The following is a 19,517-nucleotide window of genomic DNA, read 5'->3' as shown; positions in this document are numbered from 1 at the left end:
AGTGAAAACCTGCGCTGATTGTCTTATTCATGTTCAGACATAAATCTCTGCTGCCAGTTTACATTTAAAACAACCTTCTCTGTTTTTTTTCCAAAAATATCACGTGAAACGTTGACAGTGGTCCATTATGTATGATAGCATCAGGTATATTGACCACCGCTCACAAGACAATTCATCAACCAGCCACTTCACTGGACCAACACTTCCCAAGGCACTCTGACTGCAGAAAGGTACTCAATGTCCTTTCTCTCCCCGGCCCCAGATGTTAAGTCTGGCAGCAAGTGGATAACTACATTACAGAACAATACAAGCAGTGAAAGGGCCAATAATAGTTACTTTCATTAGGGTGTGCATGGCAGAATAAATTTGATGAAGTGATTTTAGCACACATAATGAAGGCAGAGTCAGGGATCAGACAAAATAGTTCAAAGTGTAACTGACGTAGGTAGAAGGTAGGAGAGGCTGTGATAATGTGTCATATAGAAAACTGGCAAAGTTAGGAATCTAGTATGAACCCATTCATTTTAGACTTTAGTATAATACTTTTAGATATAAAAAACATGTTGAATGACCATCTTTAAATGTAGACATATAGGGTGCAAAGAATTTCATGCGTGCATTTTAACATGTGTAAGGTACAAAGATTGTATGGAGACTTCGAACTGAGTCAGTGAGCAGTAGCATGAATTACCTTTCAAGCTGTAATGCGTTAAAACCAAAATTAAATGTGGCAATGACCCAGACTACAATCTGCAACTACAGAAGGCAACCCTTACTTAATTTCACCTTTGTGTTTTATTGTGGATTTGAATTACAGACATCTCAAACAATACTATTCCCAGCTACTATTATTATTCTGCCAGGGTAATTATGCCTGTACAGGTCACATTGGTCAGTGCCTACTCTTCCTCTTTTATCTCCATCATCATCATCATCTCTCTGTCCAATCTCAGTCTCCACATCTTGTCCCACATCGCTTTCCTTCACAGCACTGAGCTTTGATTGATGCAGTCTTTTCATTCTCGTCTGCATCGGTGAAGAATGTAAACACAGGGTCAGATGGTAATGACGTGCAAAATGTTTCCAGCCTCTGCTTGGATGATCTCGATTAAATTATTTCTACTTTCTAAAGTTTTCCAGTCTGAGGTTGGATGGTTGGAATTAAAGTTAGGTAACGAGTGACACTAACTAGCTGGCATCACAATGGACGTCCGCTGATCGTCAGATGATATCTGGAAATGAAAGACACTGAAAAACAAGCACTTTGTTTTTATGCTTTGGCAGAATCAGCTGCCTGTCTGCTTTGTTGATATAATCAAAGAATCCGTGCTGAGTAAAGAGTTCACTCCATTGAGCCAAACACAAACAATGATTCTGCCGATCAGATGAGAAAGTTGTTGATCTTACTGTTGTACGACCACAGCAGAGTTATTTCTAGGAAATTATTTCACTACCTATATACACACCTCATGTGGTAGTGTGTACACAGGACTTCATAGCTCGCTGCGGGGTTGTTTGAGGTGGATAGATGACAACAGACCATGCCAGGTTCCCCTCCTGTCAGCAAATGCCAAAAATCTGAGACTGCAGTGCACACAGGCTCAACACTATTAGACAGTTAAAGACAGAAAACAGATGAATCCAGATCTCCTCTGAGGATGCAGATGGTCGGGTCAGAATGTGCAGCATGAATGCATTGACCTAACCTGCCTTTTGTAAACAGTCCAGGCTGCTGCTGGTGGTGTACTAATGGCGTGAGGGATATTTTCTTGGCACACTTTTGGTCCCTTAATACCAATTAGTCATCCTTACAATGCAACAGCCTTTCTAAGTGATATGCATCCCTTTATGGAAACACTACTTATTTTCCAATGGCTAAACTTCCAGCAGAATAATGTCACCAAGCAAAAGTCGTCTAGTCGAATGGGAGATTTGCAGCATGAATGTGCAGCTGACAAAATCTGCGGAAATCAGGAGGAAGAACCTTCAATGACACACTTGAGAACAGATAAAAAAAGATGCTTAAATGAGACAAAAAAGGTTTGGTTCATGGGAAGGCTGAGGTATCGAAAAACATTGAAGGATGGAAAGGTCAACAAACAAAGCTTGCATGAAAACTTACCAGAGAAAACACAAGAAAAATGCAGGAACTCTGACAAGACGAGCAGGAGAGGAGCACAGGGCTCAAATAGAGGAGACATACGTGGAAAATTAAAGAGGAAATAACCGAATATGCAGAAAAAGAAAAAGTCTCTATCAAGTCCCTAACAAGCAAAAAAACATAGGCCTCCCAGTATACGAGTGTTCCTAATAAAGTGATCAAAGGAGATGCCACAGCTTTAAGAACCATTTAGATTTAGACTTGACTATGCTTATGTATATCTCCTCTTGTTCCTATGTCACATTGGTTGAACCAAATATAGACAGTGCAAGCAACCATATTATTGCTGGAGTGATAGATGTGGGCACCAGGAATAGTGTCAGCAGCCCTTATAAAACAGAGCATAACAACAGGATGGTTGTGAACTGGGAATAACTGACAAATAGTCTATTTCCTTTTTATGCTGGTGCGGGAATAAAAAACAAAGATATTCAGAGGTTATAGAAAGAAGTGCACAGGCAAATAGAAATGAATCCAGCCTGAGGTTTAGTGGAGAAATACAGGTTGTAAATCAGAGTTATTTAACAATAATAATCAGCATTATTCAGTTTTACATCAGACTAAATGCAGGCACTCTTCACTTTAGGGGGAGTTAATGAAGCGCAGCAAAAATTCTTTACCAGCAAAGACATTCAAGAGGAAACATTTAAAGAGCTGTCAGGACCAGCTCTCCATCGCCTTTCATTCTGTCAGAGATCCTCTGTGATTTTTGCTCCATTTCTCATTTAAACTCCTTTATTTCTAACTCAATGGACCTCAAGTACCTTTAGTTATAATTGATTTTATATGATGATGATTAACAGATTGAATGTGTTACAGAAGAGTGATCAAGAGTTCAATAGATTCAGGGCACTTAACATTTCTCATTCATACTGAGGAAACCTAGAACATTTTGTCTCCACTTTAGTTTTGTAAAATTTCAATTGAGCCACTGCCAGAGTTGGATCATTTCTTACACTCCCAGGGAGAATTCAGATCTTCTCCTTGCACAATGACATCAAAGCACCAGTGCTCTAATGGTTCAGAATCAAAAGAAGAGCCAGTCAGACTGCATGCAGAGCACTTGTGTGATGCTACTGTCCTCATGCGTAGAACCTTGACTATAAATGATGTGATGTGGCAAAGCAACTGGAATCATACACTTCAAGGCACAACAATCACGTAATCCTCTAATTTGGATTTCACAAGGAATGGTTATATATTCATTTGAGTAAAAAAACAAGGTTTTTCATTATATCAGACTCAACGTTGAGACCATTTACTGTTTTCAGAGGGCGAATGATGCAGTCGTGATAAATAATGAAAGGAAACCAGACTCATAGGTAGTTGGTGGATAACCAGGCAAACAAAAAGAAACAGAAGCAGACAATCTGAGAAATGGGGACCAATGACCAGCAGATGGCTACTTGACTGGTTGGAAAAAGAACTTGGTTTATTGATTAGAGACAAATCACTCTAATCAATAAATATTTTCTCACACACTATCTCATTCACTAGTTTCAAGTCTTAATCAGTCCAGTATGAAGTATAGTTCCATTCAGAGTTAAATGGATGATAAAGCACAGGATGTACTGGGTCGCGGATACCGTGTCATTGACAGCTATCGCCATCCAAAGGGTGCATGTCGCAGGTGTAGGTGGGCATGTAGTGTTCTTGACTGCCCACTGCTCCTCCTGGTCACTTCTGGTTTCAAAAAACCAAGACAGCGCTGGAAAAACTGCCAAAATAAAGGTTTAAATATGGCAGTTCACAGACCAATTGGTGACACCTCGGTTGCGGCTCAGTTCAAAACTCTGCAAAAACACACCCATAATTTGCGATGGGAGATAATTGCATAATGAGGATTAATCTGGCGTTATAGGTTTTAGATTTCCTTGGAGATTTAGTCCTCCTATCATTGTTGTTCTCTGAAGCTCCTCTTCCCTCCCTCAATCAGTGGGACTGCTTCATCACCAACATAATTTGAAATGGCACTGGGCCATCTTTCACATTAGGGTTAAATCTTCCATTTGATTGCCATTGACATGAGTGTAAATGATTCCAATAATGTCTTCCCAAAATTGCAATTAAGAGCAGTGAAGCCACGGGAAACTCCAGAGAAAAGTAATTCAGGAGAAAATGATGAGGGCGAGAAGGAGAGAAAGAGAAGAGAAAGCTTTTTACAGGGCCAGCCAAGCAGCAATTGCTCTGCACAGTTGAGCAGTAGAGATAAGCCACAAAGCAGATGCCTGCATATCAAGTGCTTGCCTTAGTTGCCACTTTTCCAATAGCTGACTCACAGCTCTGATTTGCCAGAGGACAGGGGCGTACGCTCATGAATGTACTATATTTCTCTCCTGTGCGTGTGTGTAACTGTCATTGTGTTGCAGCCTGAGTGTTTGTGGGATTAGGAGGTGTTCAAGACAAAGGGAAATGTCTTTGAGAGGGTCATGGTCTGGTTATTACCTTTGCTCAGCCCCTGTGACAGGAACCGAGCAGGAGGCATCGATCATGTGTAGCTCCGTGAGGGGCCATTCGAGATGCTCTGGGAGATGGATCAGTGGTCCTCTGCTAACTTCAATGATTAAGAGCTGATTGAAAACTGAACTCCAGTGGCTCCTAGCGTTGAAAGGCTTGATGCTGATGACAAACAAATCAAAAGATGTTGCCATACATAGAAATGGATCAGCGAGCAAAAATGCAAATCATATTTCACGAAGTTACTCACAGATGTGTGTGCCGGTGTAAGGTTTTCCATACTTCTGCAGAATCACTCTCAATAATGTTTCTTTTGTTTTTCCGTCTGCGGCATTGATGCTTCCAATCATGTTTCCCTCCTTGTTCAATTTCGCCGGTCGTCAACAAGTCCCAGTGAAGATGGTTCCTCTGATACTTCCCCTTAAAATGCAAGCTGCATCGAGCACGGGAGAAAATTAAGAACACGATTTTTCTTCTGTATTATACTGAATGTGCGAGACTGCAGGTGGAGGCATGTTTCCATTCCATTTCTCATACAAGACACAAAGGAATGACCAAATGACAATGCTAAAATGTTTGAAACTGTTTTGTTATGGAAAGTGTGGGAGGGTCTGTGAGAAATCAAGAGACAAAGAGGAGACATATAGGATCATAGCTTAAAAAGCAAACATCAGGGCAGCATGGCCAATGAGCACTACTAAAAAATGCCAGAGTGCACAAGGTAACAGATTAGCATTAGCACACAGCATTATTACTGAAAGGGGCCTGTGAGGGTTGAGCAGTGTGTCAGGGATTTTTCTACTGCTGATTAGGCAAACACCAAGATGAATGTTGTGCGAAAACTGGTTATTGATTTGGCCCATCACGAGAGACGCTCTCAGAGCGGCTATCGAGCCACTTCGGAGACGCTGGGGGATTTGTCTTTAAAGGTCAATGAAGATGACGCTTCCTTAGTTAAGTCCAAACTGAGACATTTCAAAGAGTTACTCTAAAGTTTGGAGGAAGTTAAGACATCAGAGAAGAGCAGGAGGTAATTAAACAGGAAGAGGATTGAAATGGTGGCCATATGTTATTATTATTTATTGACAGGAAGGCTTTTTCTTCCTGCGGCTTCCTGCTCCGTCTAAATGAAGTTAAAACCTGCAAATCTTTAAAACCTCTCACACATTTGTTTCATAAAGTGGAAATTGAGACTTCCCATTCCTTTATAGATTGAGATTTGTGAAGGAGAAGTTATGGTGTTTTAATTCCTCTCTTCAGGTTTTGCATTGTAAATGTATGTGAAGTTAAAAAGCCTTAAAGTGAGATGAACTTCTCTCTTTCACAGAAGCTCCTGAGACACCTTATCAGTAGTCCGACCAATACCTCTAATGTCATATTACATCACGATCATGCCTGGCATGCATTTGTCTCCTTAATCATCAGTGCATCAGGAAATTAGAGCTGGGAGATGCTCCATCGTCCATGATGTTCCAATAATGAATGCTGGTACCTTTGCATAGCTCTGTTCATATCCTTTGCCAATTAAAGCCTGCCCTTTCAAGTAAGTTCATTAGATTACAGATCTGGCAATGGAAAAACAAATGGCAGGTGTAATAACTAAGCTTGCAATTTAATGCTTCTGGTGTTTAGACAACCCTGTCGATTACCATATTATGCTCTTAATTTTTTTCACACCAGATTGAGGTCTTTTCTCGTTGTCCACCTGAAGAGCAGCGTGTTGTTTTCTAAAAAGTGAAAACCATCTTGTAACTTGGATAATTGATGGGTCTGGAAAGATTATTTTTTTCAGAACCATTTCCACCAAATGTCAAAATGAATTCAGAATGTTATTCTTCAGAACCTAGAGATATGCACTGAGTAAATCTACATTTAAAGGACATCACTATGATAAAAACAACCAAAACCATCCATACACTGACTTAAAATTCCGGAGAGGTGGACAAAAAATCCTTTTGTTCCGCTTCTGTGACCCACACTGCTGTAAATACGCTTTACTTGCTCATACTACCTGTGTCCTTTTCTAATGTAATGCTGAATAATCAGGTTTCAAAGATGTATCGAGCAGAGTGCAGCGTACATCACTTTGACATTATCTCTCACTTTGATTTATTTCCACATCCACAAGCAGGGAATTTGTAAACACGTCAAGCCAGCGTGGGTTTAGCCTTTTGATCTGACACATCATTAAATGTGTGACTTTGAGCAGACTTTGTACACAGGTTATGGACAGGTCAATAAATTAGGGCGGTGTTGGGTAAAGCCTTCGTTCAAAAATGGAAAAACAGAGATATGAACATACATCAGACATTTTGCACTGTACTATATGCACTGCAAGTGTCTGGCAAGTAAACCTTTGCAGCCATTTCAGGTTGAAGTTCAGTTTTTATCACAATTTACGACTGGCAAATAGAAGTATAGATACTGTTATACGCTACGTATGGTAAAACACCTTTATTCTAGACACTAAATCAAGTTAACCACGAACAATGTAACAAAACAGATTTTATTTATGGTGATAGCACAAATGATTTAATGGTTCGACAGTTCTATTTGCATACGCACAGGCTTGTTATCATCTGATTGGCAATACAATAGAACATAATATGCGAATGAGTGGCCACAGACCAATGTCAGTGAAATTCATTTTGAAATTGATCCGGGCTGATTTTGAAATGATTCATTATTTAGATGAATGATCAACACCATAATCAAGAGAAACCTCTGTCACATAACATCCAGTGTTAAGCGAGGGGCAGGAACCTTCTCCGTCTGAGTTATGACTCATCTTTCTGCTTCTTTTTCTTCCACCAGCCAAACTTGTGGATATTATACTAAATAAATTACCTATTTCTAAAGATGTAAGTAGAATTGACTGATATAATTTCCGTAATGCTGCTCTTAAATTATTTATAAATATATTTTATCCCCCCCCCCGACCCTTTTTAATCTCTCAGTTACCACAAAAAAACAATTACAGTCCCAGATGATGGAGCATTCCCATATTTTTAGTCTCAAATTGCACGACGGTGCGACACTGTGTTGTTCGATTCGGGGACATTTTGTGGCTTTTCGTCAGACTGCGTGAGTGACAGCTGCAGGAATCTGGGAGGATTAATTCAGTCTTTAATGTTTCCACCCTGCATGCAAAACAGTCGAGCTTGTCAGTTAAGATAAGCACAAACTGCTATGAGGGAGGTCATGAGAGAGAGATCAGTGGATTTAAAGCATGGGGGGGGGGGGGGTGAAGCCTCTTTACATGAATAGTAGTGGTAATGTTGTCATGTTGTAAATATTACAGGAAAATTGGATGTTCATAATGTACCATCAGTGTAAACTCGGCATCCTGTCTCGACACAATCCTAAGCTGTGCCGTCGTTACACAAGACAGAACTTTGAGGGAGAAAACACACATTTATTCACTCTTTGTTTTCGGTGTTGAACCAGATAAATCGTAACAACAGAAGAGGAGACGAGTGACAGCCATGAATCATCATGTTTAGTCACTGGCTTAAAAGTAAATAGACAAATAAAGGCCGGCTCAAAGACAAAGTCCTTGCTGAATGCTGAATCTCGAGAATAGTTTCAGCGAGGAAGCGTCTCCTCAGCTGGAGATTCAGCTCCACTGAACCAAGGAAAGGCTCAGTGTGCTGGTGCTGCTCAGCCTCTTTTGTTTTGAGGGAAAGTTCAATGTGAGGAAAGTAGTGAGGCTTTGTATTGAAGAAAATCAGATATTCAGGCATCAACTAACAAGAGGATAAAACGTGCAAGAACAAGAATGGCACTCACTAATAACATTTAAATTCACTAGATCTAGATTTTTATTTAGATCTGCACCAAATTGCACACTCTTGAGTTTATGTTCTCGTCTGTTATATAGCAGGATTATGCAGAAACTGCTGGATGGATTACCATGAAACTTGCTGGCAGGATGTGGTATGGGTCAGGAAGGAGCCCTTTGAATTTTGGTGCAGATCTGGATCAGTGGTTGGATTTTTTTTGTATCTTTCTTTAACACTGTGAGATTGGGCATTTTTCAAAGTATTCCGTTTAATAGAGGATACAGCACAAAGACTCCAGGGGAAGAAGTCAAGTTAGCGCCATGTGTCCCCAGACAATCTGGGCCTTTAACAGCATAACTACGAGCTGGTTTAACAAAGACCTGAGCCATACACACTTTATCAAAAAAGGAAGATTTAAGCCAACTCTTAAGGGTGTCTGCAGAACCCAAACTGGAGTTTGATCGCTGAAGGCTCTGGCTCAGCTCTCTACTTTTGGAGACTTCAGGGACGACAAGTCAGCCTGAATTCTGGGAGCTCTGTGCTTTAGTGGGGTGATATTGTACTTTGAGCTTTGACATGATCTTCTTTGTATAAATTCTTGATACAAAAACTCCAGCCTGTAGCTTGTAGATTTGTTATTCAGACTGTTAGAACATGCAGCATACTGTAGATGTTAAATACTAATCCGTCATATTGTGATTTCATGAGCAGAGTCTGATCAAAAGCTTGTTGCTGAATTTCCCATTTTTATTGAACTGAGCTGCGGCTAAACTGATGGAATACAAATGGTCGTAGTCCTGTCGAGTAAATGTGAATTAACATTCATTAATTCAGGATCCATTGAGGGTTTACTCATCACAAAAACTTTTACTGACTCCATCCTGAATTCACGACACGCCGTGAATTAATTCCTACATTAAAACGCTCTGAGGCCTGCATTAGTTCAGCATTACTTACACACAATTTTGTAAGTATCGTGATACGAGTGTGCAGCTTATCAGCGCTCTCTTCATCTCCGGACTCTTATCTTCACAGTATTACAACTAAATAATAATAATAAATCATATAAATGAAAAAACACATCTTATTTTGTATTTTTAAATCAGTGTATCTTTAACTGAAACTGCCTGTGTACATTAAAATCCAATTAAACTTTGACAAAGGAAACATGTGATAATTAGATCTAGATATTGACAATGAGTTTTTAAAATAAAGATACCATCAATACCATTAAGCAACTGAAAAATATATAATTTCCTATTATATTAATTTATGGATTACAGCTTATATTTTATGATTCATATTTTTGATAAAAGTAATTTTATGTTTTTTGGGGCATTTACATTTTATTTAGAAATAACATGTACAAACTATGAAATTAATTTCAACAAAAATAATCTATATTACAGATATTGCCTATTTTTTATTTATTTTTTACTCGCTTATCAATAATGCAAGGCCTGTGAGCTGCACTCATTTTAACCACGTCACAACTGGCAAGGTAACATTATTAAATCATCAGACGATCGACATCAATCACACTTTATCATTACAGAACCAGCAGAGGAGAATGGACAGGGGGTTATCTACGCTCTCCTTTTTGAAGAAGAGAAAAATCATCTAATCCTGTTTATGTTTTCAAACAGTTCAATTCCACTCTGAAATTCAAAGAGCACCCCAGAGGTGCCGGGAGATGTTTAGGCCCACAGCTTATTCAGGCGTTAAAGGTAATCAGTCAATAGAGGCGTGCTGCCGCTGCTGAAGCTGCACGCTTCTATTGACAGATTTTTTTTTAATACAAATAAACTTGGGCAGATTTCATGCGGGCACAGCCGATAATAAAATGTTGAGTTCCCCAGGATTCCATGTCAGGATTTTGCTGAGCATGCGCTGCTCTGAACTTCAGAAGAGCGTGAAGTCGCTCCTCCTCGGTCTCTGCCTTTTTGAATATCACCACATCTGCAGGCTGCATCCTCCAGAGATGCTGACGGATTCAGACCCGGCTGATTTGCTGACTGGAATTCTCACACCTTCACTGACCTGCTGCTGTCAGGGAGGTGTTGGCCAGTCATTCAATTCATTTTTTTGTGTTGAGGGGATGAGGGCAAACCAGACGGGTACAATTTAACCAGTTATCTTTGTTCTCTTTTTTACTACAGGTACATTTTTATAACTGTGTATTAAAGTAATCAGTGAATACAACAAAATACAGTTTCAAAAAACATGTGGACCCGATCGTGGATCAAGAAGTCACGAGACTGACAAAAATCACAGAATGCAATTATTTCCATCAATAGCTGACTCCTTCCTGGAATTTCAACCATCAGCGCTGCTAGAACAATGAAGCGTAACACAATCTGCAAAATGTTTTTGAGCCAGAATCGATTGCTTAACCTTTGTTATCCCAGATGAACAATTTTTGAACTACAATTTTTGGAATCTGAATTTTGCCTGATTAATTCAAGCACAATGAATAATATCATTTGAATATTTTAACCTTATTCGAAATTCTGTTAACTTTGAAAGATAAAAGGGAAAATGGGTTTAATTTGGAGAGAGTCAAATTCAAACACAATTTCATTACTAAAACAAAAAATCATCCACATTGTCCTTTACAGACGCAAATCCAGTTGAAGTCAGGGATGGTAATTTCTCCCACTTTATTTGTTGAAATCTTCTTAACGTCTTGATTGCCATCAATAAATAAAGTTGTCTGAAAAATAAGATAATAATCTGGTGTCTGTGTCAGGCAGTGCACGTTCATGTGTTTTTGGGGTGCAGCTGTGATGAGAGGGTGTGGTCTGTTGCATATTTCCGAAGTGCACCCTGCTCTTGCTAGATTTTCCAGGATCACCAACCCGAGCTTTAAGTGTCATTTCAGCCGTTCTTTTTCTTATGTTTTTCTGCCATTCTCCTTTATTCCTGTCAGACATAGAGTTATTATAGAATACATTCATCATTAGAGGAGATCGCATTTGACTGATTGTATTTATGACTGAAGGTTAAAACACTTTATCACCTAATCCTGCTCTGCTGGCCCTCACAGGATGGAGCGAGAGTAATAGGTTCTCCTTCAGCACAGCTCACTTGTAATGCTCCCTAAACAGCAAAAAAAAAAAAAGACTTACACTAAATCTTGTTAATAATTCAGCGTTGGGGGAAGAAAACCGAGGCACAGTATGTTCTACATTTCAAAGTGAAATATTTTTATGGATTCAATTAACAAGAGGTTATAATAATGTACGTTTGTTGTGGCAGGAGATGACACCCAGTGAGCATTTGTGAGGTGTCCCGTAAAAAATGAAAACTTGTGCATTATCAGAGGCTGTTTGTCAAAGCTGTGTCGTCTTCTAAGTCATGAATTCACTGAGAAGCCGGTAGAAGAGGGAGGTGTCGTTGGGATGATTTAAGCCCTAAATGTGGATTGTTTAAACAAGGTCTCACTGTTACAGGCCATATTTCTTCTCTATAGATGTAATACATTGCAAACCCCAACAGGTCAACAAAAAATATACTGTGTTTGAGTAAAGACCAGCAACCAAGATAGGAATATAACTCTGTTTGTTAATTCCCTAAGATCTCCTGAACTTTATTGGCTGTAATTCAGCGACAAAGCAGGTTGGGTTGTTGCCAGTTCAGCCGTTCTGTTTGCAAAACCTACAACAACAGCACATTCATCCAATACAGAGGCTGTCTGCTTCTATAGTTTAGAAAATAAAGGTGTGTGAGGAAAATCACATTTAACTGTTTTCAGCCAATGATTGTAGTTTGGTCTGGTCATGTTGGCTGTGCTATACTTGTATTTTCTTACACTGCGTGTGCCTGTAATCACCAAATGTTAGGTTCTGGTCTGTACGGACAAAAAAACCCAGAATGCCTGGCAGGTTATTTTTCTCTCAGGTTTTGAAAGAAGCTGCGCTCTACTGGGAATCACAGACTCAGCCACTAACAGTGGAAAAGACTTATGCATAAATGGCATAAAAAACCTGTTATAGATTTCATGGGAATCTTAAGAATAAAAATGTATGCTCCAAATGTCTCAGACCCCACCCCTCCATGTCAGTCGTTTTTGTGCAGTCCTGCTCACAGACAAACGACAACGAGAATATAACCTCCTTGGTGGAAGTAATAATAGGGTTACATTTCAAATTCCTGGGACTGATGAATGTAATTAAAAATAGAACAAATCTCATTGTGAAATCAACTTCATCATTATATCTATAGGAGAAAAGAAGAATTTAACAAAAACACATTGCACCTCTTCTTCAACCGCTCAAATGACGATGTCCATCTTGTTTTTCTGTGTTGCTCTCCTTTATTTCCTCTAACCTTCTTCCCTTCATGTCGCAGGTTTTCTGTCCAAGGCCAGTATATTACACTGAGCCTGTCAATTTCCTAAAGTCCAATTATGGTTGTGACCTCTGCTCTGAGCGTGTTGTGAGGAGTCCTTGACAGACCCAACACAATCAACCAGGGAGTCATCATCGTATATCAGACACACTGCAACATTAGTGACAGTGACAGCCCTCATGGCAAAAAACCTTCATTTTATGAATGGTCTCCCTGAAAACTATCCTATTATCATGTTATAAAAGTCATCAAAGTTATATTATATCTACCGAATGAATACCTGTTTCCAAATGGGTTGTCATGCAATAATGGAAATGCAGTGTGTAAGACCCTAAACCATAAATGAGTGACACAATATCCCAGCTATGAATGCCTTTAGATGATGTCATCTTCATTTTTTGCTTCATGCATTACATTTCAAGTAGCCTTAAGTAAAGGAGTCTTGTAAAGAAGTTGTGAGAGCCCTACAATAAAAAAACAGGTTGCTTTTTTTCCTTCTTTTCTCCGCGCGTCTATTCATTCATCTCAAAGCAGAGCTCCTCTTTGGTTTCCTGCTCCGATCTTTATTTCTAGTTAAAATAGTGGAACAGCGAGTTGTGAATGTTGCAGAGTGGCAGTTTCAAAAAAGCACTTTGATTGAAAAGCTGCTCAATTTCAAACAGAAAATGTTGCAGTATAGAGACGTATTATGTTCCTGTTTTGGGGTAATCTTAATGACACCACGAGCAGTGTTAGGAGTATTAGGGATGGATTATTTCCCACTTTCTTTAACATTGTGAGATGAGGCATTTTTCAACATCTTCATTGTTTGAAAAACTGAAACATCCTGTAAGATCTTCTAAGAAATAGATTGCATTTCTTACAATCAATCTTTCACATTACAAGAAAACATTTTGTAAAAATTAATTAAATGCGTAAAACAACCAAGTTTACTTCCCTCCAAACTGCCCTCCCTTTCATTCTCTTCAAGAGAATATAGCAAAGAGTGAACACACAATATAGTGTGAGATTTACATAATAAAATAGACAAGAGTGCATGTCCTGAAGTGTTGATGCTACGTGATCAGAGCTCAGAAAAGAGGCACCCTGAAAGAAATGAAAATATGCTGAGTAGAGCAGAGCATTTGAATAAGAAAGGAGTTTTTTATTGCACAATATATTTCATAGCCGTCAGACTTTGCTGTTTGTTGATGCTGAGATAGAAGTGACCTTCTTGCATGTAAATACTTGTCTACAGTTGCTGCCGGTAGATTGTGGATATTCTTTGAATATGTTGCTCAGGTTGTCTTTATATAGTATCTTCACCTCTTCAAGGACAGGCTAAAGACATGACTTACTGCTGGTGTACACACCCAGACCAAAAAAAGTTTACAATTGACATCTTATTCTGACAGCTTGAAATATCTATCTATCTATCTATCCATCTATCTATCTGTCGCTCTATCTACCAATCTGTCAATACATTGTGAATATTCTGTTACGATCATGCTTTGGGTTTACTTGCATTTATAGTTAACATATTAAAAGAATTAAGCAATGATCAGTGCATGTGGTTTACTGCTGTAGAGTTTGCTTTAGGGAAATTAACGGTAAGTGAAAGTTTTAACCAACTGGGCCTCAGGACGGATGATTTAGTGCTCGACTCTCTGCACTCAGTCGTTATCACCAGAACCAAATATAATAAAACCAATTCTGCTGTTTTCGAGGAGGGAAGCATCCTGACTCTTGTCCCCGGGGCTTCATGAAATAAAACAAACAGTCCCAGTCTTACGTTTCCAATAACTCTATGAGACACAAGAAGTCCTCAGGGCAACAGGTTGGAGGAGTGCAGATGAGCGTGTGAGATTCGTAGTGTGTCGAGCATGTTGTCAAGTGTTTACTATATGTTATCTTGGGAAGCTGGACAGGTATGTAGACTGTGATTATCCAGAGCTTTGGGGAAATGCTCCATTGATTTCTGTAATCACTTTGAGGTAATTATGCAGAAATACGCTGAACGAGCTCCTTGGGGGATGGTGCAGAATGCTTTCTGTAGTGTGCGACTGTGTGATCACAGCTCCCCAGTGGCACCCGCCGTGCTCTGCAGCAACCCTCTGACATAGAAAAGCTCCAACTCCACACATTAAATATGGGCATTGAGGGATGGATCTTTATGCAACAGAGCAGCATCAAATACAGAGGGGCCCGCATACATTACTTTCTTTAAAGTTTACTTTGACTTCAACACAGACAGTGAGGGAACTGTCAGGCTCCAATAACATTGACAAGTTTTCATTCAATGATCCAAGAACGCAGAAATTAAACAAAGAGGGAGAGCAGTATTTGCAAATGGGTTGAACGTTTCGGTGGAGGAGGTAGCGCTAATAAAAGCACTTGGCATGCATCTACGATACGCCATCAGCGACAAGCCAAATGCTCTAGGTTGACTCATATATGTCAATTTGCTCTGACCTCTAATAATATGTTATTATAATTAATCTGTATATAGGTCCCTGTCTGGCTGGTGTTCAGGTATTCTGTGATTTTGGAGCAGTTGGAGTATGGAGATGGTGCAGTCTGGAAAACTTCCATTCAGGAACAAGATGGCTCTGTTTGAAGAGGCGTTGACCAGCCCCAAAGGCCTCCAGGGTAAAGTGTTAGTCTGGGCTTGGACTCAAACTTGTTCACTGAGGATGGGCCTCGTCCGACACTAGAAGATGCACTGAATAGTGAATTATAACTACTAAAAGTAATAGGCACACAAATAAGAATAAAGCAAGTCAATAAGTGTTGAAACCAACACTCACAGCTCCAGTTAATATTTTCCATGACCTTGTTACATTTGCCGAACACAAAGTTTATTCATCATCCTACATGTGGTTTCCCTGGTGATGTCACAACATATTCAACGTAGATGTGCAAACTGAACTATTTGATTAGAGACACAGTATAAGACCAAATATGCATGGAGGACTGAAATGGAAATAACAACTGTCAAGAAAAAAAGATAGACATAAATACATTTATAAGATTAGATATAATGCAAATAATATAGCTGTAATAAATATAATGGATGTGTGATGACAGGGCTCCGGCATTTCTGGCATATGAGACGAACATTTTCCACCCAGCGAGCAGGGGTGATTTTGAGATGAGGACTGCGGCTGTTCCACTCAAGTTGTCACAGAAAGCTGGCAGCATCAGTTCCACTGACACATCTGAAATTGGCTTTGCTCTACCTGTGTGTATACACCGGGATCCAGGGCGACCTTTTGCAGCACGGATCAGCCACAAGAAAGGGCAAAGTCGTAAAAAATACAAAGGGAGAGGAGTTGTAGAGGGAGATCACGTGCTTTTCAATGATCGTTCAGAGCAAAGAGCTTAAATGAAGTGAATATCAATCAATTAATCAATCGGGCTTACACGGTGCTTAACATGAAAACAACCCCCCAATGCACACACACGGAATAAGAAACATTTCAGTAAAAACAGGAACTGATTAAATCACTATCTCACCAATCTTCAGGGCTGTAAGGCAGCCAGACCCGCCCATACCTCCAAAGATGCCACACCGCCCCATCTCCACCAGCAGGGGGTCCCAGGCATTTAACCTCTGTGACGACCCACTAATCAGATAGAACCATGGAACCCCCCTGGACAAGATGCGTCACCAAGAAAAGCAAGCAAGCCCAGCTGCCCGTGCACCTGCACAACAGAGGATACCAATGTGGAAACACTGGAGACAGGATTTTTATAAAAAGACTAAAACTCTAAATAGCTTCAATCAAGAATAATAGAGGTATGTACACTCACTATACGCATGCAATCTTTTTTAATAGCTGCTTTTTTCATCAGAATTGGTTTATATATAAACACACCGCAATTAAAATGTACTTATCTTTATTACTCATGATGTTTCAGAAGTTTTCAAACGAGCCAATGTAAATAATTTACATATTCTGGGAGACATTTAGTCATACTGTTTATCGTGGCCCACACACCTTCTCCCCCTTTTGTTCTAAACACTGACATCCCAGATTTACACCTACAGTGTCAAACCGCCAAGGACAAAGCTCACTAGTTACATTTCAAGCAATAAATCACACGCGGTGATTTGCACATGCACGCCCTCCTCCTCGGCGGGGGCTCACATTTATGTTTCTTAAATCACAAGGCTTTCTTGTGGCTAATGGGATTTTCCATTCATTTGTGTGTTGGCTGTAGCTCTTACGTGACTCTCTACGATAGCGGGATCACTGTAAATTCCCAAAGGGTGTTTGTGTACCACTGTTGCTCTTAAGAGCCTTTAAACACCATCGAGCTCCAGAGCGGCTCTCCTGCCGCGCCTGCCTACGAGCTGATACACTAAGCGTAGCAACGCTCGTAAAGTCCGCTAAGTGGACTTTTTAAACTAAGAGGAGCATTCTAAAGCTATGATGATGTTACAGCACATTGTCTCATGAAAGTCAAATTCCCAACTTGCTTTTAAGCATGTTTTATGTTGTGGTATGGGACACATTGACATTGAAAGTGTGGTTGGTGCTGATTTTCCATCTGTCTCTTTGTAAACAATAGAGACATATTCGGCTGTGATTTGGAAATCCGATTGTACTTAGTGCAATTTCTTCAGTTAATTTCTAGATTTCGGGCTCTCAGACTAAATAAATGAGGATTTTCAAGGTGTTTGTTTTAAGTATATATCCGTTTTCTCTATTTGCATGCAGGTGTCTTTTTAGAAGAAAAAATCTTATCAGTAAGCAAAGCCTGCTGCTCAGCAGTTAAGGAAACCACTGGTGTCTTATTGAAGGTTTACATTAGAGCCAATCCAGTGCCCTCTAGTTTCCTCATTTCATTATACTGGCCCATCAGCTCAATAAATGCTGACAGGACACTGGTTGAGCTGATTTACTCTTCATTATTTAACTATAGATTTTTTTTTTCTCACTGAAATTTAGACTGAAAGTCCAACTGTGAATCCACAAGTTAAAGGAATTGTTCTTTCATCACAACAGGACATTGTACGAATGGAGGAAATTGTTCCCTTTAAGTAGAGTGATTCACACAGACTAGTGTGTGACTATATCGTGCAATAAGAGGCAGCAAATGCAAAATAATAAAGCCTTTAGATTTCAGTTTGACGTAGGAAGTCAATGAACAATAGGAGATATAGCTGCGTATAACTGATACAAGGACATGGAAGAATTTGAGAAATATGGGTCATATCAGGAGAATCTAACAACTGAAGAACCTTGAAAGAAATGCTGTGCTTTTGTGTGTGTGTGTGTGTGTGTGTGTGTGTATGAGTACTCCTGAAGTGGCACAGATCACACGAGGTACCCTGCGGTGCTGCTGGAACAACTGAAACGGACTTGGGGCAGCCACAGAAAGAAACGCACTGCTGGCAAAAGCCCTGTGACGTTGATGAATGTTGTCCTCCAAGTGTTAGGTAATATTCTCTGATGAGATGCAGTTTGCGGCTCTGGGCCCACAAGGTTGCGAGGTACAGCAAAAAGTGATGACGTGAGGGTGCAGGATTCAGTGTATAGGTGACACAGCTACACAGCAAGGCCACAGGATGGAGGATGGAGGAGTCACGAGAGCACCGATAGAAATGATTTATGCCCTCAGATGGGAAAAAAAATATCACCTCATGTGTTTGTGAACCTCTACTTCATCCTCCACCCATATGTTTTGAATGAGTAAACAAAACAAAGTGTATATGCAGTATTTCCTAACACTGATTTTATCTCACTTCAGAGTTGAACAGCAAACATTGAGATATTTTGTCTTAATGACTTCCGTGTTCTTCTTTCTTGGGAGTTTGTCCAAACAAATCCATTGTGTTGTGATATGGACTGATTGAAACAACCGATTACAATAGATTAACCAGTATTATTCCCCCTAATCTGCATTTTGGCGCACACAATGTCAGAGCGACAGCCTGATTCTTTACTCGATATCTGCTACAAAAAAAAAATCAAAACAGGGCTTTTGGCAGATGCAGAAATGACAAGATTAAACGGAGCTTTACTTGTAACTGTCGCTGGCTTTAAGTTGCCTGGCCATCAAAGCGGTTTTCCCAAAGACTGAATTGCTGTTTCAACGTTCATCCCATGCTCTGGGTCAATATCACTGCCTCTTTGGTTTTTTTGGAACATGTTTTGACCAGCAAAGGACTCCAAACCATTATTGCACAGACCATTCTAAACCCGAGAAGTGACTACAACTGCATCTCTCACTTGGCAATAGCCTTGAAATTAAAAAAGATATTTGAATATGTTAAAACAGAAGAATATTTCTGCAAAAAATGAATAATTTATTGAGGATGCTGTCATATGAAACTTCAGGACTGGCTTACCTGACAAAGGACAGATACTAAAATTCCTTTTCTTTGCCTGTTCTCTGTCAGGTGGAAAACATTGACAGTGTCATGAGGCGCTTCAGTGCCTTCTTGTGGCCACTCTGCATTTCCTCCTCTTCCTGCTCACGAGTGAATCGCTGTCTGGGGCCACAAGACCAAAATGTAAAGACCTTGAGAAATACTTGAGTAACACTGTAAGATACAGTTAAATGCGATTTTTCTTTAACTGAATAACGTGAAGTCAAATTGGCAATCCGGCATTTTTTAGTAAAACCCACAACTTTCTCTGCGATTAAAGATAAAGCCTTTAATCTCAATGCTCAGTCTACCCACATCTTCGTAAGCTAGAAGGGGGTTTGCAGGATGACAAGTTATGCAAACATGAAATATGATCCCCACCATTTCCAGAAATCACTATTAAGCTGCA

The 19,517-nt window shown here is 39.8% G+C and overlaps 1 protein-coding gene across 2 annotated transcripts in view; it reads right to left on the bottom strand.

Annotated features, from left to right (window-relative positions):
* Positions 1-4,682: 4,682 nt before the first annotated feature.
* Positions 4,683-19,517, bottom strand: part of fbxo15 (F-box protein 15) — a 29,702-nt gene continuing 14,867 nt past the window's right edge. Inside the window, exons 10-11 of one of the 2 annotated variants that reach the window (XR_011239036.1) lie at positions 4,869-5,051; positions 4,683-4,780 (exon numbers count right to left, since the gene is read on the bottom strand). Coding sequence is in view for 1 of the 2 variants with exons in the window: in XM_069513038.1 (XP_069369139.1) it covers positions 11,097-11,322; positions 11,420-11,499 (306 nt within the window). In the remaining variant the exon portion in view is untranslated. Of the gene's footprint in view, positions 4,781-4,868; positions 5,052-11,059; positions 11,323-11,419; positions 11,500-19,517 lie in introns of those variants that run through there. The other variant, XM_069513038.1, reaches the window with a different exon arrangement.

Source organism: Paralichthys olivaceus, chromosome 17, assembly GCF_024713975.1.
Source record: "Paralichthys olivaceus isolate ysfri-2021 chromosome 17, ASM2471397v2, whole genome shotgun sequence".
NCBI lineage: Eukaryota > Metazoa > Chordata > Actinopteri > Pleuronectiformes > Paralichthyidae > Paralichthys > Paralichthys olivaceus.
This window is presented reverse-complemented; position numbering and strand designations above follow the sequence as displayed.